This window comes from Ranitomeya imitator, chromosome 4 (genome assembly GCF_032444005.1).
Source record: "Ranitomeya imitator isolate aRanImi1 chromosome 4, aRanImi1.pri, whole genome shotgun sequence".
In the NCBI taxonomy this organism is placed as follows: domain Eukaryota; kingdom Metazoa; phylum Chordata; class Amphibia; order Anura; family Dendrobatidae; genus Ranitomeya; species Ranitomeya imitator.
Genome location: NC_091285.1, coordinates 494,205,261 through 494,231,562, shown reverse-complemented (window position 1 = coordinate 494,231,562; position 26,302 = coordinate 494,205,261). Strand labels below are relative to the sequence as shown.

At 46.1% G+C, this 26,302-nt stretch overlaps 1 protein-coding gene across 2 annotated transcripts in view; it reads left to right on the top strand.

The window, feature by feature from the left end:
* LEO1 (LEO1 homolog, Paf1/RNA polymerase II complex component) overlaps positions 1 to 14,310 on the top strand; it is a 37,903-nt gene extending 23,593 nt beyond the window's left edge. For both annotated transcript variants that reach the window (XM_069765986.1, XM_069765987.1), the window contains exons 6-12: positions 9,981 to 10,065; positions 10,484 to 10,578; positions 10,658 to 10,792; positions 12,732 to 12,867; positions 13,195 to 13,378; positions 13,661 to 13,761; positions 14,129 to 14,310. In XM_069765986.1, the coding sequence (XP_069622087.1) occupies positions 9,981 to 10,065; positions 10,484 to 10,578; positions 10,658 to 10,792; positions 12,732 to 12,867; positions 13,195 to 13,378; positions 13,661 to 13,761; positions 14,129 to 14,236 (844 nt within the window). In that variant the 3' untranslated portion in view covers positions 14,237 to 14,310. The remainder of the gene's footprint in view (positions 1 to 9,980; positions 10,066 to 10,483; positions 10,579 to 10,657; positions 10,793 to 12,731; positions 12,868 to 13,194; positions 13,379 to 13,660; positions 13,762 to 14,128) is intronic.
* The last annotated feature ends 11,992 nt before the right edge of the window (positions 14,311 to 26,302 follow it).

Genomic DNA, 26,302 nt, shown 5'->3' with positions numbered 1-26,302 from the left:
TAGTCCTTTCAGCTCTAACTAAAGCACCGTTTGAACCTTTATCTCAGGCTTCATTGAAAATAATATCCTTGAAAACCTGTTTATTGGTGGCTCTAACCTCAGCTCGCAGGATTAGTGATTTGCAGGCCTTATCAGCTTACCCACCTCTAACCCAAATATTAGATGACAGAGTAGTCCTTAAAACTGACCCTTCTTACCTCCCCAAAGTGGCGTCAAAATTCCACAGATCTCAAGAGATAGCTTTACCATCTTTTTGCCCTAATCCTAAAAACAAAAAAGAAGCTCTACACACACTAGATGTAAAGAGATGCCTAACACACTATCTATCAGCTACAAGGGAGTGTAGGAAAGGGAGGGCTCTGTTTGTCTGCTTTCAAGGACCAAATAAGGGTCACAAAGCATCGAAGGCCACGTTGGCAAGGTGGGTAAGAGATGCCATCACGATGTCCTATACCTCATCCGGGGAACAAGCTCCAGATACAATTAAGGCCCATTCAACCAGGTCGGTGGCAACCTCTTGGGCAGAACGTGGTGGAGCATCAATAGATCAAATATGTAGAGCAGCCACTTGGTCTTCCCCCTCTACATTCTTCAAGCACTATCAGCTTAATCTATCCTCTCCCTCAGACTTAACTTTTGGTAGGAGAGTTCTGGAGGCAGTAGTCCCACCCTAAATACTCATTCTTTGAAATTCTCTCTGTAGTGCCGTCATGGGGTAAGAGAATATCGTAGTTACTTACCGATAACGGTATTTCTCTGATCCCATGACGGCACCTGTATATTCCCTCCCTTCACGTATGGGTGTACACCCTACTAATATTTTAAGTCACGAGGTGTCAAAAAAAAAAAAAAAAAAAAAAAAATATATTATATATATATATATATATATATATATATATATATATATATATATATATATATATATATATATATATATATATATATATATATATATATATATATATATATATATATATATCTTATATAAGTTTATATAGTTATGATTTGTTGTGTTTAAATAACCAATTAAGTTACAGCAGAAATTCCCTGCAAGGCTCTGTAAACCAACTGAGGTGGAGGAGAGGTCCCGCCTTTTTAACCTGTGGGTTTCCTGTCCCTGAGGGCGGATCCCTCTCTGTCTCTGTAGTGCCGTCATGGGACATATTGGTACACAATAGGTTGCCCCGAGAGAATAACAATTGGTTGGCTTCTAGTGCCCCCAAGGGAAATCATCGCTGTGGCCAATGCTCGCAATGTAAATTCCATATTACAGGAAGTTTTTTACAAATAGGTTCAATCAGACATGAGGTCAAGGTGTTTATATCTTGTAAAACTAAATACGTAGTGTATATAGTATACTGCCCGTGTGGACGTTTCTACATCGGGAAGACTATCAGATGCTTGCATATGCGTTTCCGCGAACATTGTAGCACCATCACCACCGGAAAAGGAGTACCGCGGTTAATAACACATGTCCGAGAAGCACACCAGGGAGATCCCAATGTGCTGACATTTGCTGGCATTGAAAAAATTAGTTTACCTCCTAGGGGGGGCAATCTCCATAACACTTTATTGAGAGCCGAAGCGAGGTGGATTATGCGTACTAACGCGATGGGTCCCTTGGGTTTTAACGACCGTGTGGACATGTCCATTTTTCTATAAGATTTTTTGTCAGTCACCTTTATTGTGAATAGGTATATAAGGGTTTCGAGGCTAATGCCATCCGTGCACAACAGATATGGTGGTTTGATCTTAGGGTACCGTCACACTATAACATTTCGATCGCTACGACGGTACGATTCGTGACGTTCCAGCGATATCGTTACGATATCGCTGTGTCTGACACGCAGCAGCGATCAGGGATCCTGCTGAGAATCGTACGTCGTAGCAGATCGTTTAGAACTTTCTTTCATCGCTGGATCTCCCGCTGTCATCGCTAGATCGGTGTGTGTGTGACACCGATCTAGCGATCTAGCGATGCGATCCAGCGATGCGTTCGCTTGTAACCAGGGTAAACATCGGGTAACTAAGCGCAGAACCGCGCTTAGTTACCCGATGTTTACCCTGGTTACAAGCGTTAAACTAAAAAAAAACAGCACATACTTACATTCTGGTGTCCGTCAGGTCCCTTGCCGTCTGCTTCCAGCACTGTGACTGCCGGCCGTAAAGTGAAAGCAGAGCACAGCGGCTGTGCTTTCACTTTACGGCCGGCAGTCACAGTGCGGGAAGCAGAGACTGCAAGGGACCTGACGGACACCAGAATGTAAGTATGTGCTGTTTTTTTTTTTTTTAGTTTAACGCTTGTAACCAGGGTAAACATCGGGTAACTAAGCGCGGTCCTGCGCTTAGTTACCCGATGTTTACCCTGGTTACCCAGGGACCTCGGCATCGTTGGTCGCTGGAGAGCTGTCTGTGTGACAGCTCCCCGGCGACCACACTACGATTTACCTACGATCACGGCCAGGTCATATCGCTGGTCGTGATCGTAGGTAAATCGTATAGTGTGACGGTACCTTACATGTTGGCGTTAAATATCTATTTATGTGACAAAGTAATGTTAGCGATAATTTCCTTTCCATATAGGTTCTAGTTTCTTTTTGTTTCGTCTGATGTTTATTGACATGTTTTTAATTTTGCTTTTAAGTGACTCGTCATGCAGTGGGATGTGCTCGGTTATTGCGGGAGGAAGTGGGGAGGGGGAGCTTAAGTCTCACCTGGCCCTATTTCTTCTGGCGTTACTGATTACATCTTTACTGACCCGTTGAAGCGCCAGCCGGGCGCGAAACGGCCGTCGTCAAGCCTAGCCGCATTCCTTTCACAGCACCCCCGGTCGTGAAGATGTTTTTTATGCATTTGGAATAAAGCTTTACTGCATCGGATGTCCAGGTAGTGCGCTCCTTTCTTCTATTTTGCGAGATATATATATATATATATATATATATATATATAAGTTTATATAGTTATGATTTGTTGTGTTTAAATAACCAATTAAGTTACAGCAGAAATTCCCTGCAAGGCTCTGTAAACCAACTGAGGTGGAGGAGAGGTCCCGCCTTTTTAACCTGTGGGTTTCTTGTCCCTGAGGGCGGATCCCTCTCTCTCTCTGTAGTGCCGTCATGGGATCAGAGAAATACCGTTATCGTTAAGTAACTACGATATTTGATCGCGTGTTATTCCACTTTTTGTTCGGCGGTACGATAATAAAGCGTTGTTTTTTGCCTTGTTTTTTTTTTCTTACGGTGTTTACTGAAGGGGTTAACTAGTGGGACAGCTTTATAGGTCGGGTTGTTACGATCGCGACGATACTAAATATGTGCACTTTTATTGTTTATTTAGATAAAGAAATGTATTTATGGGAATATTTTTTTTTTTTCATTAATTTTTTTTTTTTTTTTTTTTTTACACACTTGGAATTTTTTTTTTTAACTTTTTTACTTTGTCCCAGGGGGGGACAATACAGATCGGTGATCTGCCAGTTTGCACAGCACTCTGACAGATCACCGATCTGTCAAACAGCGCTGCAGCGTTACCAAGTGCCTGCTCTGAGCAGGCACTTGGTAAGCCACCTCCCTCCCTGCAGGACCCGGATCCGCGGCCATCTTGGATCCGGGACTTGCTGCAGGGAGGAGGTAGGAGACCCCCGGAGCAACGCGATCACATCACGTTGCTGCGGGGGTCTCAGGGAAGCCCACAGGGAGCCCCCTCCCTGCGCGATGCTTCCCTGCACCGCCGGCACATCGCGATCATCTTTGATCGCGGTGTGCCGGGGGTTAATGTGTCGGGGGCGGTCCGTGACCGCTCCTGGCACATAGTGCCGGATGTCAGCTGCAATAGGCAGCTGACACTCGGCCGCGCTCCCCCCGTGAGCGCGGCCGATCGCGCTGGACGTAATATTCCGTCCTTGGGAATTAAGGTCCACCCCACATGGACGGAATATTACGTCCAATGGCAGAAAGGGGTTAAAGGGCACCGATCTCCTCACACCATCAACAGACGAGCACACGGAGTGTCACCTCCATGTTTCCTCTTCTGCATCCAGGCCTAACGACAGACAACCTGTCCTGTCCACCCGGAGACCTGAACTCTGTGGACATACAGAGGCACCCTTTTTGGCGTACGAGCTCCCCCCTCTGCATCACCACTATTTAGTGGGTGATGCAAGAGGGCAGACAATTCCTCTCCACTTCCCTGTTAAGAGGTTGATGGATCGAGGGTTCCTAATTTTTATCTCTGCACCGTGAAAAGAGGAGATGGCAAGAGACTATGACCTGCTGGATGCAGCCGCACATTCTGCCATGGGGCAGATTAACCGGGTAGAATCTCCTGTGGTATACCTACCAGTATCCATACCCGATGGGTCATCAATTACAAATACCACGGACTGTCAGATAGCAAATCTGGTTCGTTCCGTCTTGCGGCTTCGGGTCCAGCGCTCTATCCTCCCTAGTGGCCGCATGGATTGCTAGAGCAATGGTCTCCTGGCTGGAGACCTTAACTACCTTGATTCACACCAGCAACAACTGGCCAATCAAATCCTTTGAGCGGGAGACTGACAAAGGATTGTATAAGGGATTGTCCAGCACAGTCTAGATCTAAGGGATCTTGGTTCCAAACAGGGGAACGAAAAGTAAGATCGACCCTGGACCTCAAACTTCTAACAACCTTTGACATGGTCCTCCTTCTTTGGATGGAGTTCCTCCGCTCAGCCATTACTTCAACAGAAAAAGGTGCAGTTTCCGGTATCCATCGACATTCGGGTTGCTTGCCCTCTGCAAAAATTCCTTCGCCTTTCCATTCGTCAACAGCATTTTCAAGTCACAACCTTGTCCTTCGGCCTTGCTTCCGCACCCAGAGTGTTCGCACGGGTCATGGCGGATGTCATGTTTCTCTTGCACTCTAGAGGCGTGCTCGTCCTACCCTGTTTGGTCTGTCTAGCCGCCCTTCCAGGACTACGCTGAGTCGTCTATATCTCTTGCGATACCTTCTCTCCTGGGCTGGCAGCTACACTTAGACAAGTTCTCCTCATTTCAAGCCCAGCAGATATCCTTTTTGAGGATGATCCTGCACACTTCTAGAAGGATGGTAATTCTTCCTCGAGACAAGGTCATGGCCCTTCAACAGGGAGCTCGCGCAAGGAGAGTTCTGAGGACTTGATTACTCACCCCCTCATTTCATTCGATTTGCTAAGAGAGTTCTGAGGAAAAATGGTGACGACAATGGAAGCGGTTTCCTTCGCTCCGCTCGTTTTCAGCAAGTCAAACAGACTTTCAGACAATAGTCTCTGAGCTCCTTCTTCATCCAGGGGCTTTCTCCCGGTTCAATGGTTATTAGTAACTACCAATGCCAGTCGTCTTCTCCCCATCATTGTTCTGGAGATCCGAACGGTAGTCTTACAGCAGGTCCACTGCCTTCTGGCGGGTCCCCCTATCCGAATTCAATTGGATAATGCCACGGCCGTGCCTTACGTCAGTCATCTAGCAGGTACCCACGGTCAGGCGCCATGACCGAGGTACCTCACTTTCTCTGATGGGCCGAAGTCTATTATTCGGTGATCTCGGCAGTATATATCCCAGAAGTAGAACTCTGAACGGCAAACAAATTCAGCCGTCAGGGTTCCGCCTCAAGTCAGTGGGAACTTCTCCCCGAAGTCTTCCATCAGGTCTGTCCTTACTGAAGCTCTCCAGTTGTAGGTGGGATGACATCCAGACTGAAGGCCAATGTACTCGCGTTCGTGGTTCGGCCTCGAGATCCAAGAGCCATCGCTCTCCATGCTCTGGTTCTGCCGTGGTACCAGTTTCCATAACTCCCCTTCCACTGCTTCCGAAAGCCTTTCGGAAGCAGAAAGGGGCCCCAGTGATCCTCAGAGATCCGCACTGACCACGTCCGTTTTTTGTTTGCGGAGCTAGTATCTTCTCGCCTTATCGCAGCACAACTGCAAGTAGGGACTTTCTCACAGGGAGTTTTCACACGTAGTTCTTCCCTATCGCATACCGTTAGATCATTGGGACCTTATTATTCCTAGGAGCCTTACAGTAGGCTCCTTTTTTCATCCGGGCAGACTTTACTATCAGGGAAAGTCGTCCCGTTCTCCTCTGCGATATTCTCACTCTGACGAGTCTTCGGAGCTAGCTTCTCTGCTCTTTCAGACTTTTTTCCCTTATTACCTTCGAGGCAAGGTTGTCCTCAGGCCATCTCCATCCCTTGTTACCAAGGTGGTACTGTATTACCACTGTTATAAGGGCATAGTTCTTCCCTCATCTCTTTTGGCTCCAGTCCACAAAATGGAATAAGATCCCCCATATTCTGGACGAAGTGAGTGCTCTGAGTAGGTACGTCTTGAGGACGGCGTCCTTCTGAAGGTTGGACGCTTTATTTGGGCTTCCTGACAGTAGAGGAAGGCTTCCTGACATTTTCAGGAAGGGTTTAGCCGTTTCATCGACCATGATAACATGGTGAATTCATTCCACCATCCAGGAGTCCTTCCGTGCTAGATGTCAGCCTATCTCCCTGTCTATCAAGGGTTCTAGGCACCAGGCGTCGGCAAGGCACGCCTGCAAGCTTGCGGATTCGTCCAGTCCGCATGCATTCTTGAAGCACTATAATTCCCACACTTCCACAGATGTGAGTCTGGGCAGGCGGACTCTGCAGGCCGCGGTGGCGCACTTGTAAGTAGTGGTTACACAGGGCCTGATCTATTGTTGTCCCCACCCAGGGACTGCTTTGGGACGTCCCACGGTCTGTGTCCCCCAATGAGGCGAAGGAGAAATAGGGATTTTTGTGTACTCACCGTAAAATCCTTTTCTCCGAGCCATTGGGGGACACAGCTCCCACCCTGTTATTAGCTTATGCTTGTTTTTTATAATATGACATGCTATACGCTCATATATTGTTATTGATCTCCTACTGCTTTTGCACCGAACTGGTTAGCTGAGAGCCAGCAGGAGGGTGTATACTGCAGGGGAGGAGCTAACTTTTTTTGTATCACTTAGTGTCAGCCTCCTATTGGCAGCAGCATACACCCACGGTCTGTGTCCCCCAATGAATGGCTCGGAGAAAAGGATTTTACGGTGAGTACACAAAAATCCCTATTTTTCCAGGAGGACAATGCGCCATTCCACACAGCTAGGTCAATCAAGGTGTGGATGAAGGACCACCACATCAAATCCCTGTCATGGCCAGCCCAATCTCCAGACCTGAACCCCATTGAAAACCTCTGGAATGTAATAAAGAGGATGATGGATAGTCACAAGCCATCAAGCAAAGAAGAACTGCTTACATTCTTGTACCAGAAGCAGTGTGAAAGACGCAAGAAAGCTGTGAATAAAAATCATGGTTATTCCACAAAATATTGATTTCTGAACTCTTCCTGAGTTAAAACATTAGTATTGTTGTTTCTAAATGATTATGAACTTGTTTTTTTTATTTATTTATTTATTTATTTATTTATTTGCAAGCAATGCATTTTTTTTTTTGTTACCGTATATACTCGAGTATAAGCCGACCCGAGTATAAGCCGACCCCCCTAATTTTGCCACAAAAAACTGGGAAAACTTATTGACTCGAGTATAAGCCTAGGGTGGAAATGCAGCATTTACCGGTGAATTTCAAAAATAAAAATAGATCATTATTTCCCCATAGCTGTGCCATACAGTGCTCTGCACCGTTCATATTTCCCCATAGGTGTGAACCATATAGTGCTCTGCACCGTTCATTGTGCCCCCTAGCTGTGCCATATACGGTGCTCTGCACCGTTCATTGTGCCCCATAGATGTGCCATATACGGTGCTCTGCACCGTTCATTGTGCCCCATAGATGTGCCATATACGGTGCTCTGCACCGTTCACTGTGCCCCATAGATGTGCCATATACGGTGCTCTGCACCGTTCACTGTGCCCCATAGCTGTGCCATATACGGTGCTCTGCACCGTTCACTGTGCCCCATAGCTGTGCTGTGCCATATACGGTGCTCTGCACCGTTCACTGTGCCCCATAGCTGTGCCATATACGGTGCTCTGCACCGTTCACTGTGCCCCATAGCTGTGCTGTGCCATATACGGTGCTCTGCACCGTTCACTGTGCCCCATAGCTGTGCTGTGCCATATACGGTGCTCTGCACCGTTCACTGTGCCCCATAGCTGTGCTGTGCCATATACGGTGCTCTGCACCGTTCACTGTGCCCCATAGCTGTGCTGTGCCATATACGGTGCTCTGCACCGTTCACTGTGCCCCATAGCTGTGCTGTGCCATATACGGTGCTCTGCACCGTTCACTGTGCCCCATAGCTGTGCTGTGCCATATACGGTGCTCTGCACCGTTCACTGTGCCCCATAGATGTTCCACATAAATTTGTGCCGCCGCTGCCGCAATAAAGAAAAAAAAACACATACTCACCTCCCTTGATTGCAGCTCCCGGCGTCTCGTTCCGGCGCCTCCATCTTCCCGGCGTCTCTGCTCTGACTGATCAGGCAGAGGGCGCCGCGCACACTATATGCGTCATCGCGCCCTCTACCTGAACAGTCAGAGAGCAGAGACGCCGGGAAGATGGAGGCGCCGGCCGGGAAGATGGATCGGCGCCCGGCGGCTGGAACGTGGACAGGTGAATATAACATACTCACCTAGTCCTGGCGATCCTCGCGCTGTCCCCTCCTGTCTTCGGTGCCGCAGCTTCTTTCTCTATCAGCGGTCACCGGCACCGCTGATTAGAGGAATGAATAAGCGGCTCCGCCCCTATGGGAGGTGGAGCCGCTTATTCATTTCTGTAATGAGCGGTCCCACGTGACCGCTGAAGAGAGGAAGAAACTGCAGCACAGAAGCCCGTGGGACGGCAGGGACAGCGCGAGGATCGCTGGGACTAGGTAAGTATGCCTCAGCGCCCTCACCCCCTCACCCGCCGACCCCACCGCTACCGTGACTCGAGTATAAGCCGAGGGGGGCACTTTCAGCCCAAAAATTTGGGCTGAAAATCTCGGCTTATACTCGAGTATATACGGTATTTTGACCATTTCTCATTTTCACAAAATAAATACAATATGTATTGCTTGGAACTTCGGAGACATGTTGTCAGTAGTTTATAGAAATAAAAGAACAATTTACATTTTACTCAAAAATATACATAGAAAGATAAAAATCAGACTAACTGAACATTTTGCAGTGGTCTCTTAATTTTTGGCAGAGCTGAATAGTGCTAATTTGTGTGGTCTTTACCAAGGGGGCGGTTCTATCTGTATTTTCTTGGGGGGAGGGGTTTCAGCTGTTCTGTATTATTACCCTGTGAGTAATTTAATTAAAAAAATATTAAAAATACTCTCCCAAGCTTCGAGAATGAAGTGGGGGAAAATTGGCTCCTTTTAATTAGATTATAATGTTGATAGTCCCAGCAGTGGGGCACCATCAATCTGTCCTGTGAATCAGTGACTAATTTATTCTGCTGGGGGAATCCTAACCCAATTTATTGAAGGTGTTCTCTCATCAAAATAGAAATCCTTCTAATGAAAAAAATACTTCCAGAATGTGAGCCATCAGTTCTTCATTGCTGAGGGTCCTTAGTGGGAGAATTCCCCCCTCCCCCCCCATAATAGTAATAATAATAATTTCTTTATTTATATAGTGCCAACATATTCCGCAGCGCAGTTTTTCACACATTATCTAATGTCCATATGTCTGAAATATCTTTCTGAAATGGCCCCTGTAAGAGTTCCTGTGAAGAGTAGCTCTTTCTCGGCAGCCAGCGGACGCCGGTGATCAGCCTGCCGTCCGGGAGCTGCCTAGAGAAAGGCGTGAATGTGGTGCACACTATCCTGTAGATTGGTATACTCCGAGTATGGGAGGAAGCGGTATTAATGTGGTGTAAGTGAGGAGCGGCATTATAGGACTACGTGGAGACATCGGCGCTCTGTTTTTTACTTTGTCATATACCGTTTCCATGTGACATTAATATTAGTATTAATATTTCTTATACTTATGAACATGTTTGTTTTTAGACCCTTTGATCCACAATACTATGAAGATGAGTTTGAAGATGAAGAAATGTTGGATGAAGAAGGTCGAACTAGGCTGAAACTAAAGGTATTTTTCTATTAATCTGGACATTATTGATATTTAAAGTGAGAGAGCAGAAAAAAAGATTTTAATGGAACAAGTCAAGTATATAAAGAATAGATCGTTGGTCGATCTGTTGCAGGTACGTGATGTGTAAATGTAAGAGTTGGCCTGTGCTGCATTTGAGTGATTCTAATGATGGGTAAAGTTTGGTATCAGGTGAGGTGATGGGACCTGAGATCATAGGTGCCACCTCCTCCTGCCGACACATATTTGGCTGCTGTTGTGTTTTAAGCTAAATAAAATCTTTGCTCTGTGTATTTGACTACCGATCTCACTAGTCTTCCTTCACTTTATCAGTCCACTGCCCGCCGTTTGTAAGACCAATACAGGTACATTGCCGCATGTCCGTGATGGGAATAATTGTTTCCTTTCTTACAAATAGGTAGAAAATACCATCAGGTGGAGAACACGCAAGGACGAGGAGGGAAGCGACGTCAGGGAGAGTAATGCACGTATTGTGAAATGGTCTGATGGCAGGTAAGCGTCAGGACGCCGTGCTCCTCTGCTTGGATTTGGTGACTGGGCTTTTGTGTAATGTTTGCCTCTTTTCTCGCAGTATGTCCTTACACTTGGGTAATGAAGTATTTGATGTCTACAAAGCTCCATTACAAGGAGACCACAACCATCTTTTTATCAGACAAGGAACAGGTTTACAAGGTCAGGCTGTATTCAAGACCAAGCTGACATTCAGGTAACAACTTTTTTTATTTATACACTATTTTCTATTTTTCCGCATGTTTTGGTTTTTTTTTTTTTTGTGCTTTTGACAGTGTGGATCCCAGCACTAGTTGTTTATTTCCTGTGTATTTTTAAGAGTGAGGGCATAATGGGGTATTTAATAGGAGGGGTACAAGGTTTCATGAATACAATCCATGTTGTACAGAGCTTTAAAGGGAATCTCAGCAGGTTTTTGCTATGTAATCTGAGGAAAGCCTGTGGTAGGGGCTAAAACAATAAATTCAACCATGTGTCACTGATCAGGCTGTGTGATGTTTACTTAGTGAAGGTTTTATCGCTAAGACATTATCATTGCTGTGACTAGTGTTCATGTGCCTCCTGGTCTGACTCTGCCCCCTCCTGTGATAAGTAGCTCACTGTCAGACTATGTACATAGAGGGCCTGGGTGGGTGGGGTTAGCTTTCTCGGCTCTGCTTCATGCTACATCTAAGAACTGATTGTGTGACAACTTCTGCACGCAGTGATCTGATAATCGTTGGACTCAGCTTCTCTTTTCCTACATTATGCTACTCTCAGATGTGGCAGCAAAAACCAGGTGACAGATTCCCTTTAATAGTGTAGCTCTAGTAATACTAGGGGAGTTCATTTTTTGTCAGATTTGATGTGGAGGGATGTAGATGTTTTTTCCTTCTGGTTTCTGCATGTATCAGATGACAAAAATTGTTAACACTAAAAGGGGCAATAAGATCAAATCCAATATGCAAGAGATATAAAATATAAATGAAAATATTAAATAAACCCCAGTGAGAACAAAATGGGGCGAGTTGAAACCACTCATATAGGCAGAGAACAACCAACCACCAGAGCAAAAGACCTAACCCCAATAACAAATCACATAGCAGGGTATACGTATTATAACAATAAGTCTTTATTAGTAGTGGTAGGGGATCCCTGACGAAGGATTTTAAATCCGAAACGCGCGTCGGGGTGCGCATTGATTGGATTCGGTGACGCCATAAGGTACAGGATCTCCGCTACAATTTTTTCATTTTTTCATGATTTCCCTTCACTCCTTCTTTTGATTATACTGTGCTAATTTGCACTTATCATATAGTGGGTGCCTTCCACACTATTATTACACTGCAGGCTTGCACATTTGCACCTCTTTGCACTTTATCCATATAAAAGTTGCTTTTACAACCCTATTATGGGTTGCCTTTAACCCCATAGTGATTTTGTATTATATGCTCACGTTATTTATTTTATATATCTTACCATTTTTTCCACATTGTCACACAGTATCAATTCTGATTGTTCCTAAGGAGTCCTGATATATATATTTTTTCCTTTTTTGGGGTACACCTTATGCCTATATTGGTTTTTATATATAACTGTTTTGGAGATTTTATCCTGGTTATTTGTTTTTTTATCCAACATGTGCACTTTTATCTATGTGTATTACCACTACTAATAAAGACTTATTGTTATAATACGTATACCCTGCTATGTGATCTGTTCTTGGGGTTATGTATCAGATGACGACGACAACAACAACAAAAAAGTACTGAATTTTTTTTGCCTAAAAAGTTTTGCTTCTGTTCCTTAATGACATCTATACATACGGCCCCCGTTGGAGCATTCTACATCCGGACTATGGAGACTGCTCATTTAAAGCCGTGCCGTGTGTGAGGCCTAATAGAGAGATGCTGGATAACTTTTCAGGGTTGTCCTCTATGGAAGTCTTTACTGTTTGCCCCCCCCCCTGTTTGTTTTGACATGTGATCAAAATAGTACAGCAATTTGCCACCCCCTGATATACAGCTATTCTGTTGGCAGGTACATTGGTATAGACTACAAGTCAGATAATACTTTGTTACCGTACAGTTATACCTATTAAAAGCAATAAAACAAAGTAATCTAATATACATGTATTCATCTTTATTGTCCTTCAGACCTCATTCCACCGACAGCGCCACTCACAGGAAGATGACCCTGTCCCTTGCAGACAGATGTTCTAAGACTCAGAAGATCAGGATTCTGCCAATGGCCGGACGTGATCCCGAGTCTCAGAGAACGGAAATGATTAAGGTAGAATATGTGACCTATTAGAGCTTGTAAGTAGCATTATTCTGTAAAATAACATGTCACCATCAGAGATGCACAGGCTGGGCTTACAGTATTTCTTTAGCCATCGTCTTTGTATGCAGGACTGATATTCGGGGTCCTGATACAGATTACACATTACCTTACTGTATAGCTGTTGCTACATAACACACAAGCTTCATGGGAACCTAACACTACCAGACTTTTAAGCCATAAATCCTGGATCCACTGTTGGAAATATCTTACCACGAGCATAGCCAGCGCCTAGAAACTTTCTACAGAACTAAAACATATTTTCTTGTTTTTACGTAGAAAGAAGAAGAGAGGCTAAGGGCTTCAATCCGCAGAGAGTCACAGCAGCGCCGAATCAAGGAAAAGCAGCACCAACGTGGCCTGAGTGCAAATTACCTGGAGCCTGACCGCTATGATGACGATGACGAAGGAGAAGAGGCAATCAGCCTGGCTGCTATCAAGAACCGATATAAGGGAGGAAGAGGTAAAAAAAAACCTTTCATGTCCCATCTGTGCTGTGGAAGTATTAGTCACTCTATGCTTTTACAACACGCATCCACCAGGGGGAATTGTGCAGTTTCTGAATGGTAGGAATCTATCTCACACCGCAGCTTTCAATGAATAAATATGATGTGGTGCAGTGTCTGGTAATTTGTGCTTTCCAGTTTGATACACTTCTGTAGCACTAGATAATCACTTGCTGTTTTACTCGTGCTGCAGAGATACTTGACTGTGGAATTATATTGAGCCTTGACATGTTTTGCAGAGGAAAGGGCCCGGATCTACTCATCTGACAGTGATGAAGGCTCAGATGATGACAAAGCTCAGAGACTACTGAAAGCAAAGAAACTGAACAGTGATGAGGAGGTGAGTCCAGGATGGTGCATGTAGACAACCTCCATTACATACTTTCTGATGGCCAGTAACAATTTGTCACCAAAGTCCAGCATCATCGGTCTGTAGTCATCTTAAACGTCTTAGTGCATGCTTTATTGGATTCCTCATTGTCAGCAAAGCTTGCATAGCCCATTATATCCAGCATGTATCATTTCACATGAGCCTCAGCCGTACATGAGCAGAAACGAGTGTCAGCAGCACAAACTCTTATCACACTAGAAACTATTGTTTGATTGCAATAGCAGCTTTCAGAGTAATTGTGAATTTATCAGTGTCCTGTACTCGGAATGGTCAGAAAGTGTCTGTGTGATCATTGGAATGTCCTTCTCATGTCTAGGAGGGAGAACCATCGAAGAAGAGGAAGTCAGATGATGAAGACAAAGCCAACAAAAAGCACAAGAAATACGTCATAAGTGATGAGGAGGATGAAGACGAGGACTTGTAACATGTCTATATATTTTTCATTCTGTACATAGTTTGGATTCTGTTCATTGAATAAATTTACAAAATACTACGGTCCTTACATGGTTGCATTAATCTGGTACAACATAAAACTGAATCTCTGTTTTAGGTCTCAAACTCATCTACGAGGAAAACTGACGAATGCAATCCGATTAAAAAATCGGATTGTGCTCTGACAAATGCTAATCTATGCGTCTCTGCTCAGATCGGGATGAGAAAATCGCAGCATGCTGCGATTGTCCTCATATCTCAGACAAGACTCGCCGATGCATGTCAGTAGGTATGATTAAAAAAAATCACACTGCGCACAGACCATTCAAGTGCCGTCTGAGTTTTACACACCCATGTCCTTTGAAAAGCCGGCAATTCGTATGCCACGTACAGTAAAATCACCGCGTGACCTGACAAAATAGAATAGATCTAAAGATGTCAGTGACATGTATAAATATGTGTAGCTTACTGTACATGTATTTTTTTTTAACTTACAAAATTTTCTGGAAAAAAAAATGGTGTGGGCTCGCCAACCATTTTATTAACCAGCAGATGGAAAGCAGACTACTGGGGGTAGATGTTTATAGCCAGAGAAGGGGGTAATACCCATGGTGCGGTGGCAAGTGTGGGTTATAGTTGAGGGGGTTGATGTCAACTTTGTGATACCAACATTACTAACCCCATAGTGATGTTATGTAAAAAAAAACAAAACAAAAAAATCCTTTCTCCTTCGCCTCATTGGGGTACACAGACCGTGGGTGTATGCTGCTGCCACTATGAGGCTGACACTAAGTGATACAAAGAAAGTTCGCTCCTCCCCTGCAGTATACACCCTCCTGCTGGCTCTAAGCTAACCAGTTCTTGCTTAGTGTCTGTAGGAGGCCTACGGGTCTGGTTCAGACCCCAACGTTTTTATTTTATTTTTTACTTTTCTGTAAATTTTTATTTTTTAATTAACGGAGTGAAGGGGGCGACGGAACCTTTCAAGGTTGCGATCTCCCCCGAATCATCAACAGGCGAGCATGTGGAGTGTCGCCTCTCCGTACCCTCTCCTGCGACGTGGGAAGCCATGCCTGAGTTCACTTCAGGGGTGACGGTTCCTTCACGGTCCCAATCTCCCCACACGAGCATCAGGCAAGCACATGGAGTGTCGCCTCCATGTATCCTCTCCTGGAGCCAAGCCTATTGCTGGACAACTGGCCCTGTCCACCTGGGAGCTGAACTCCGTGGATGTACAGAGGCCCCTCTCTTTGGCGTCCGAGCAGCCCCCTCTGTCCCACCACTGTTAAAGCGGATGGTACAAGGAGGCGGACGGTTCCTCTCCACCTCCCTAACAAAGGGATGATGGATTGAGGTTTATCCCTCTATCCCTGCATCGTCCACGCTGCAATACCTGACCTGCAGTCATCCGCGGGACGCGCACCGATGCTGAGTGGATCCTGTCAGTGGTGGGCCTCTGCAGCGGGATATTCACATGCTCACAGGCAGTCTCCGGTTTCCCTGTGCCCCACCTCCCTGAGGTAACACTCAAGCCGGCTGCAAAAATTTAGCCCCCGTCTTCGGCCGATGTGTACGCCGCACCCCGGAAGCGCCCTAAGGCGGCTCTGCCCGCTTTTGTGGCGCTTCTCGCCTGGCACGGAAGCGCTCAGTTTTCTCGGCCACTGCAACGCCCCTCACTTCTACCGTTGGTATCACTCCCACCGGCTGCAAAAATTTAGGCCCCGACTTGGGCCTATTCATGGAAGTCTCGAGGCTCCACCCACATCGTGCCTGTGGCTCCGCCCCCCAAATGGGAGCTTCTTGATTTTATCACCTCTGCAACTCCCGGTGGCCATCTTGGTCCACCCGGCCGTTTCACACAGGGGCGACTACTTTGCATTAAAGGGGCACAACGACTCTGCAACATGGCATGACCAGTATTCCCTGGTCTTAAAGGCACACGACCAGTATTCCCTGGTCTAAAAGGGACATGACCAGTATTCCCTGGTCTAAAAGGCACATGAACAATACAAAGCCGGTCACCCTAAATGAGCTCAGGAGCCCTCCGCCGCTGATCCCAGTTTATCCCAGAGTACCTAGTTCCCTCAGTGGACTTCGTCACTGCCGCAACCCATGGTTTCTCTGACCAAGAGATTGAATCCCTCCATGATCCCTCTGTGGCTTGGAGTGCTCGCAGGACCGATATACATGGTCCCTCTCCTACATGGGAACTGTCGGCTAGCAGGGGCCGCGAGTATTCTAGAAACGTACAGGCATCTAGAAAACAGAAGTTTTAATTTCATGATCTCTCTCCCCAAGGATTTGCTGAGAACAAGACTCTGAACATGGATCGGATATTGCCTTGTACCTGGACTTGCCAGAGCTTCAGTAAAGGATGAACTCGCCTATTTATATCATCAACCAATCTCTGTACATTGACGAGGACTCTGGTCCTGCTCTAGACTACGCAGTGTCCCTCCTAAGGAGACTAAACTCCCTCGTAGAGCATTTGCCATTCAGTCCGGATATGCGATTCACTGGACAGAAGCCTCTATGTGGGATGCCATGCCTGGTCTGATTTTTAAGGGCGACGGGTCCTTTAAAGGGCACCGATCTCCCCACACCATCAACAGACGAGCACACGGAGTGTCGCCTCCATGTATCCTCTTCTGCATCCAGGCCTAACGCCAGACAACCTGTCCTGTCCACCCGGAGACCTGAACTCTGGATGTATACAGGCCCCCTTTTGGGTGTCCGAGCACCCCCCTCTGCATCACCACTATTTAGCAGAAGATGCAAGAAGGCGGATGATCCCTCTCCACTTCCCTGTTAAGAGGATGGTGGATCGAGGGTTCCTAATTTTTAACTCTGCACCGTCAAAAGAGCGGCGATGGCAAGAGACTGACCTGCTGGATGCAGTAGCACATTCTGCCACTTGGCAGAGTAACCGGGTACAATATCCTGTGGTATACCTACCAGTATCCCTGCCCGATGTATCATCAATTAAAAATACCACGGATTGTCAGATAGCAAAGCTGGTTCGTTCCGTCTTGCGGCTTTGGGTTCAGCGCTCTACCCTCCCTAGCTGCCGCATGGATTTCTAGTGCAAAATGGTCTCTTGGCTGGAAACCTTAACTACTTTGATTCACACCAGTAACCTCCTGAAGACAGTACAACTGGCCAATCAAATCTTTTGAGCGGGAGACTAACAAAGGATCGTATGTTCCTACAGCCCCAACCAGCAGTGGAAGGGTTGTCCAGGACAGTCTAGATCTAAGGGATCTTGGTTCCAAAAAGTGGAACGAAAAGTAAGACTGATCCTGGACCTCAAACTTCTAACAACCTTTCACAAGGTTCTCCTTCGAATGGAGTTCCTCTGCTCAGCCATTACTTCAACAGAAAAAGGTGCAGTTTCTGGCATCCATTGACATTCGGGATGCTTACCCTCTTCAAAAATTCCTTTGCTTTTCCATTCGTGAACAGCATTTTCAAGTCATGACCTTGGCCTTCGGTCTTGCTACCGCACCCAGAGTGTTCGCAAGGCTCATGGCGGCTGTCATGTTCCTCTTGCACCCTAGAGGCGTGGTCGTCCTGCCCTGTTTGGTCGACTGTCTAGCCGCCCTTCCAGGACTACGCTAAGTAGTCTATATCACTTGCGATACCCTCTCACCTGGGCTGGCAGCTAAACTTAGACAAGTTCTCATTTCCAGCCCAGCAGATATCCTTTTTGAGGATGATCCTGCACACTTCCAGAAGGATGGTAATTCTCCCTTGAGACAAGGTCATGGCCCTTCAACAGGGAGCTTGCGCACTGGATCACTCATCCCCTCATTTCATTCGATTTGCTGGGAGGGTTCTGAGGAAAAATGGTGATGACAATGGAAGCAGTTTTCTCCGCTCCTTGTTTTCAGCAAGTCAAACAGACTTTTAGACGATAGTCTCTGAGCTCCTTCTTCATCTAGGGCCTTTCTCCCAGTTCAATGGTTGTTAGTAACTACCAATGCCAGTCTTCTCCCGATCATTGCTCTGGAGATCCCGGTAGTCCTATAGCAGGTCCACTGCCTTCTGGCAGGTCACCCCATCCGAATTCAATTGGTCAATGCCATGGCTGTGCCATACGTCAATCATCTAGCAGGTACCCACGGTCAGGCGCCATGGCCGAGGTACCTCACATTCTCTGATGGGCCAAGATCTATCATTCGGTGATCTCGGCAGTACATATCCCAGGAGTAGAACTCTGGGTGGCAAACATATTCAGCCGTCAGAGTTTCACCTCAAGTGAGTGGGAACTTCACCCGGAAGTCTTCCATCAGATCTGCCTTCACTGGAGCTCTCCGGTTGTAGATCGGATGGCATCCAGACTGATCGCCAATGTACTCGAGTTCGTGGTTCGGCCTCGAGATATAAGAGCCATCGCACTGCATGCTCTGGTTCTCCCGTGGTACCAGTTTCCATAACTCCCCTTCCACTACTTCGGAAAGCCTTTCGGAAGCAGAAAGGGCCCCAGTGATCCTTGGAGTTCCGCACTGACCTTGTCAGTTTTTTGCTTGCGGAGCTAGTAGCTTTCCGCCTTACTGCAAGTAGGGACTTTCTCGCAGGGAGTTTTCACACGTAGTTCTTCCCTATCGCATATCGTTAGATCATTGGGACCTTAATGGTCCTAGGAGTCTTACAGTAGACTCCTTTTTGATCTGGACAGACTTTACTATCAGAGAAGGTCGCCCTTTTTTCTCTGCGATATCCTCATCCTGACGAGTCTTCGGAGCTAGCTGCTCGGTTCTTTCAGACTTTTTTCCCTTATTACATTCAAGGCAAGGTTGTCCTCAGGCCATCTCCGTCACTTGTTACCAAGGTGGTATTGTATTACCACTGTTATGAGGGTATAGTTCTTCCCTCATCTCTTCCGGCACCAGTCCACAAAATGGAATGAGTTCCCCATATTCTGGACGAAGTGAGTGCTCTGAGTAGGTACGTCTCGAGGACGGCGTCCTTCCGAAGGTTAGACACTTTATCTTGGGCTTCCTGACAGTAAGACGAAGGTGTCTTGACGTTTACAGGAAGGGTTTAGCTGTTTCATCGGCCATGTTAGCCTGGTGGATTCTTTTCACCATCCAGGAGTCCTTCTGTGTTAGATGTCAGCCTATCTCCCTGTCTATTGTGGGTTCTAGGCACCAGGCGTTGACAAGACACGCCTGCAACCTTGCGGATTCGTCCAGTCCGCATGCATTCTTGAAGCACTATAATTCCCACACTTCCACAGATGTGAGTCTGGGCAGGCGGACTCTGCAGGCCGCGGTGGCGCACTTGTAAGTAGCGATTACACAGGGCCTGATCTGATGTCCCCACCGAGGGACTGCTTTGGGACATCCCACGGTCTGTGTCCCCCAATGAGGCGAAGGAGAAATAGGGATTTTTGTGTACTCACCGTAAAATCCTTTTCTCCAAGCCATTCATTGGGGGACACAGCTCCCACCCTGTTATTAGCTTATGCTTGTTTTATTATCTGACATGCTATACTCTCGTATTTAATATGACATGCTATACGCTCATATGTTATTCATCTCCTACTGCTTTTGCACTGAACTTGTTAGCTGAGAGCCAGCAGGAGGGTGTATACTGCAGGGGAGGAGCTAACTTTCTTTGTATCAGTTAGTGTCAGCCTCCTAGTGGCAGCAGCATACACCCACGGTCTGTGTCCTCCAATGAATGGCTCGGAGAAAAGGATTTTACGGTGAGTACACAAAAATCCCTATTTCATTGAGATAATGACAGACTCCTTTAACGAATCTACATTTAACAAAAGCACACATACTCACCGCAATGCCCAGTCCACTGAAGCCAATGTCTCCTGTAACAGAATTAAAGTAATCATTATATCCCTCACCTGTCCACCGAGAAGATAATCCAATTATCTCGCAAATGCGACTATACAGCCTCCCATCTAGCAGAGACACTGAACTCCAGTCACTGCTGCTAGGCATGTACCAGCTGTGTAACACAGCTTGCATCACCTGCGTGTGCTGCGGGCTTAACTTCTCAGCTCCCATCAACCATGGTGGACCCCTGTGAGTCCTGTACATCTGATTCCACTTGGGTCAAAAAAACATCACTCACTGATGATTATTCTATTTAAAAAAAAAATCACTTTATACACAGTGAAGTGAGTTTTCAACTTACTTTCTGTATACAGACAGCCTTTTACATATATCTGCCCTGGTGTACACTGACACTATAAAAATCCTGCATATAAATAAAGGCACAGCTTCTTCTCTAGAATTCAAAATAGTAAAGGTAATCATTATTGAGACCTCATTAAACTAGAAATGAAGACAAACTGTATTGTGATCATCAGAATATGACATAGCCTAATAATAAAACACAAGTGATTCTGTGTCCCCAGCATAATAAAGTTCTGCCTGGAAGAATAGAGTTTGGCCTTATCAATGTAGAATACGCTTCAGGAAACCTATTGTAACATGTCCAAAACAAAATAAAGTTTATAGATGACTAGACAGGCCACTGTGAGATCATCACAATAGAACACAGCCTATAAATGAAGACACATTATTTTGACATCATCCCTGTAATGAACAGCTTGTAATTATTACGTAGTCTAATCTGACATAAAACAAAATCTCATGGAAACCTGAAGATAGAAATTAGGAGAAAGTAAGAAAATGGTCTAGAAAAAAATGCAAACACTTCTGTAACTTCAATTTAGGAATCAAGACACTGACTATGGTGACTTTACCAATGCAGAATACGGACTCAGAACATCACATCATACGAAACACAGCCTACTAATAGACACATACAGCATAAATTGAGGTTTTTGTTTCTTACGTTCCTTGGATCTGTTCATGTGTTTACCTTCTGCCAGAGATGTAAAGTATTACATGTTATTTAGTCTCTTATATTTTAGGATAATTTATTATATATTTTCACAGCATAATGACTACAGGGGTTGATGGTTGTGGATCTAGCTTTGAGTAAGATGCAAAGTTGCCAACCCTCTGGTTTCACAAAACGTGCAAGTCTAACTGTACTCACATCATGTATCAAAATTTAATAACGTTCTTCATTCTAGAGGTATCAAAGGTTATAAAAACCCAAGAAGAAAAGTGCTGCAGTCCTCATTCCATGTAATAATGAGGCCCATCCTCTGTGGGGCAGTACTACACCAAGATTCTCCAAAGTAAATGTCTCCGTAATTCTCTTCTGTGTAGTTAGTTATAAATACAATACAGTATTTTACCAGGATACGCTGTAAATCCCCAATAGGTGGGAGATCATCTCTCAGGAGAAAAAGGGTACCCCCTGTCCCCAGTTTGCTAATTAACAGCTAAAATCTCACAGAACTCTACATTGAATTCCATGGGAGTGGTAAGAAAAGCCAAGCATCGATTTCTCTAGTCACCTTCCACGACGGCATATGGAGGTTGTCTCTTTGCCCTAATGGGGAACAGGAAACACAGAGCGGTTTAAAAGGACCTCCCACCTACCAGTGTCTTTCCTGTTCCCCATGGGACAGGGAGAGGTCTCCAGGTGCTGTTGTGGCCGGCGACTGCGGTACCTTTGTGCAGGCTCTGCCTGTTGTAGCCGGGCAGCTGATGGTCGTGCTCCGCCTCCTCCCCTGCTGCTCCCGTCGTCCTGCTATGCAGGTGCCTCAGGGACCCCCTCCCGGCCTTCCCGCGCCCCCACGAGGGCAAAGCAGGCCTGGGATCCCTCGCCGGGCTCCTCCATGAGCTGCTCGGCGTTCTCCCCCTCCATTGCCGGCTCGGTGTTCCGGATGTGACGTCGGCGGTCTCGCGCGTCATTTCCGGTCCTTCGTTCTCCTGGAGGCCGCTTCTTCCGGGTTCGCCGGCCGGCGTGTCGGACTGATGGCGTCCCCTCACATGGATCCCGGAGGGGGAGGGGGAACTGTTGATTGCTGGAGGCAGGTGCGGACAGCGTTCTTAAACCCTGCTGAACCACCACTGAGGTAAGACTATTTTTCCCAGTATGGATGGTTCCTTGTGCCCTGCATCTGCGGAGCCCAGCGCTACCCCTGCTACAGTAAGTGTTTTGCAGGGATAGGATCCGGGAGGTAGTACCTATAGGGGGTTTAATGTCCTCACTCCCCTCTCCCTTGTCATTTCAGGGAGAGAAGTCTGCCCCTAAAGCCGCTATTAAAAAGAAGTGCCCAGTCTGTTCTACTAAATTCCCTCTTAACAGGGACAAAAGACTCTGCCAGCCATGTACTGACAAGATTGTAAAAGCTGAGCAACCATCTCTGCTGGATGAAATTCGCTCCTTAGTAAAACAGGAGGTGCAATCTTCGTTAGCAGCTTTTACTACTCCTCCTCCACCTCCGCCACGACATTCCCCAGCTAAAAAGAGAAAAATTCAGGTGGTCGAATCGGACTCTGATTCAGACCTCTCCCATACTTCATCTGTGGGCTGGGAAGATCCTGTATCACCTAAAGCTGAGGTCAGGAAATACCTCTTTTCCTCAGATTATATTGAGGATTTAGTATCTGCTGTCCGTAATACTATGGGCCTAGAAGAAGAATATGAACCACAGTCCGTACAGGATCAGATGTTTGGTGGACTCAGATCGGAGAAGAGAGTGGGGTTCCCGGTGCACGCTAACATCGTTAGTATGATTAATCAGGAATGGGAACAGCCTGAGAAACGCCTCACTACCCCTGCAGAAATGAAGCATAGATTTCCTCTAGAGGGTGAAGTAATCAAATTGGACATTCCAAAGGTTGATGTGCAGGTGGCTAGAGTCGCCAAAAGAACAGCACTCCCTTTTGAGGATTCTTCACAATTAAAGGATCCTATGGACAGAAAGATTGAAAGTCTCCTAAAGAAATCTTGGGAAACTTCTACGTCTATCCTTAAGGCCAATGTCGCTTCCACTTGTGTTGCCAGGGCCCTCTCCTGCTGGTTGGAGAAATTAGAGTCTCATATATCTCAGGGTACCCCGAGAGGTGAGTTATTAGATTCACTTCCCATCCTGCAAAGAGCCTCTGGGTTTCTGGCTGACGCTTCTCTAGAATCTGTTAGAGTGGCTGCCAGATCTCTCGTACTCTCCAACTCTACTAGAAGAGCCCTCTGGCTTAAAATATGGAGCGGTGATATCACCTCAAAGGCCAAGTTGTGTGCTATACCCTTTAAGGGAGATTATGTTTTCGGTCTGGCCTTAGACGATATTCTTGACAAGGCTACTGACAAGAAAAAGGCACTCCCGGAGCAAAAACAACCGAGAAAACGGTTTTTTCGTGCCCCACAGTCTCAGCCCCCTCAAAGAGGGAAAGGCAAAACCGGCAGGTGGAGTTACGCAAAGGGTAGAGGGAAAAATATTTTTGTCCCCCAGCAGCAGCAGCAACAGTCCCAACAGGACAAGCAATGACTCCGACCCGGTAGGGGGGAGACTCTCGAAATATGTGGGTCAGTGGGAAAATATCACCAGTTCCCACTGGGTCCTCAATGTCATCAAGGAGGGCCTATTAATAGAGTTAATTTCTTCCCCCCTCAGGGTCTAAAAATTACTACCCTTCTGACTTCAAGAGATCACAGTTTATTGACGTTAGGTCTCAGGGATCTTATGAAATCAAATGTGATCTCCCCAGTTCCACTTTTGGAACAGGGAAAAGGACATTATTCCCGGCTGTTCTTAGTACCCAAACCCTCAGGGGATGTAAGAATTATTATAAACCTAAAAGGTCTAAACCAACATGTGAAATATCGCAAGTTCAAGATGGAGTCTGTAAGATCTGCAATTCCTCTGATAGGACATCTCTCCTTTATGGCAACCATCGACCTAAAGGATGCATATTTTCACATCCCTATCCACCCGAGACACAGAAAATACCTCAGGTTTGCGATACAGGGGAGTCATCGTGTGGAGCACTATCAGTTTAGAGTCCTTCCCTTCGGCATTTCCTCAGCACCAAGAGTATTCTCCAAGATCGTGGCAGAGGCAGTGTCATTTATCCGGAGCCAAGGTGTCTGTATAGTGCCCTACCTGGACGATCTGATAGTAGCCCCCACCGAGATGACCCTGATGTCCCATGTGTCAACCACTTTGGAGATATTGAAGTCTCTGGGTTGGATTCCAAATATGAAGAAATCACAGCTTCAACCCTCAAAAACCAGAAAGTTCTTGGGTGTGGTTCTGGACTCAGCAAAACAGATGTCCTTTCTCCCAGACGATCACAGGCTACCATTAGTAGCAAAAGTCAGAAGATTCAAGGAGACGAGATTTCCTACCCTTCGGGAGGGAATGTCTCTCTTAGGCTCCATGACAGCCTGCATACAATCAGTGGCTTGGGCTCAAGCTCACTCGAGAATTCTTCAAACCCACATTCTAGACAGATGGGATGGTCGTCCTGGCACTCTAATAAAAAGGATTCACACACCCGGTCGAGTGAAAGCATCCTTAACATGGTGGATGAATTCCACAAACCTCCTGAAAGGTGTAAGTTGGATTCAGCTTCCGCTAGTCACAATCAAGACAGATGCCAGCAGGAGGGGCTGGGGAGCCATAATAAATCATGTTCCTTACCAAGGTCTTTGGAACCAGTCAATCAGCAACAAATCGTCAAATTTCAGAGAACTCAAAGCTGTGGAAGAGGCCCTGTTGGCAGCAAGCCGTCAGATTTCTGGTCAACATGTCCAGATCTATTCAGACAATATGACCACGGTGGCTCATATCAAGCACCAGGGCAGTACAAAAATCCTCAGTCTGAAAAAGATCTCCGCTCGAATTTTTTATTGGGCCGAAAAACACTTGCTGTCCCTGACGGCAATTCACCTAAAAGGGACTGCAAATATTCAAGCAGATTACCTAAGTTGCCAGGACATTCATCCTGGCGAATGGAGCCTGGATCTTCAGACGTTCAATATGGTAGTTCAAAAGTGGGGTCTTCCAGAGGTCGACCTCTTTGCCTCTCACCAGAACGCAAAAGTCAAAACCTTCTTTTCCTTGAACCCAAGAGGCAATCCCAGAGGTCTGGATGCCCTAGTCCAAGATTGGCACTTCCAGCTTGCCTACGCATTTCCGCCAATCCCAATCCTGGCAAAGGTTCTAAGGAAGATACGATCAGAAGGGACTCCGACTATCTTGATAGCTCCTTTTTGGCCCAAGAGAAGTTGGTTCAACTTGGTCATCCAACTACAAGTGGATGGACCGGTAATATTACCTCAAAAGAACAATCTCCTCTCTCAGGGTCCTATTCTCCACGCAGACCCTAAGAAATGGAACTTAGCAGCGTGGTTACTGAAGCCCACGTGTTGAAAGCAAAAGGTCTATCGGACCCCGTCATAGCTACTCTCCAAAAGTCGAGAAAGCCAGTAACCAACGCCATATACAACAAAATATGGAAAAAGTTTTCGTCTTTTTGTTTACCTAACCTTCCAGACCCTCTCAAGCCTAATATACCTAACATCTTAGATTTTTTACAAAAAGGCTTAGAAATGGGTCTTAGGCCCAGTACTCTCAAAGTCCAGGTCTCGGCACTTAGCTCCTTTTTTGATCAAGATCTAGCAGGTCATCGCTGGATCAAAAGATTCTTAACATCAGCAACTAGGATGAATCCTAGAAAACAGATAATAGTTCCCCATGGGATCTTAATGTGGTGCTTCAAGGTCTTACAGGCCCGCCTTTTGAACCTTTGTCCTCCTGCTCTCTTCAAAATCTTGCCTATAAAACTGTGTTTTTGGTAGCCATAACTCGGCTAGAAGAGTGGGTGAACTACAAGCCTTATCTATAAGAGAGCTGTATCTTCTAGTGAGAGATGACTCAATAGTACTTCGTCTAGATCCTTCTTTTCTTCCGAAGGTAGTCTCTGATTTTCATCGTTCCCAAGAGATTGTTCTACCAACCTTTTGCCATAATCCTGCAAATTCGGAAGAAAGAAGATTCAACACTCTGGACGTCCGACGTGTTGTGCTGCAATACTTAGATCAGACCCGTGCTTTCAGAATCGATCATAACCTCTTTGTCCATCCCTCTGGGCAAAATAAGGGTAAAAAAGTAGCTAAAAGTACCATTGCTACATGGATCAAAAAGGCTATAACGGAAGCCTACCTT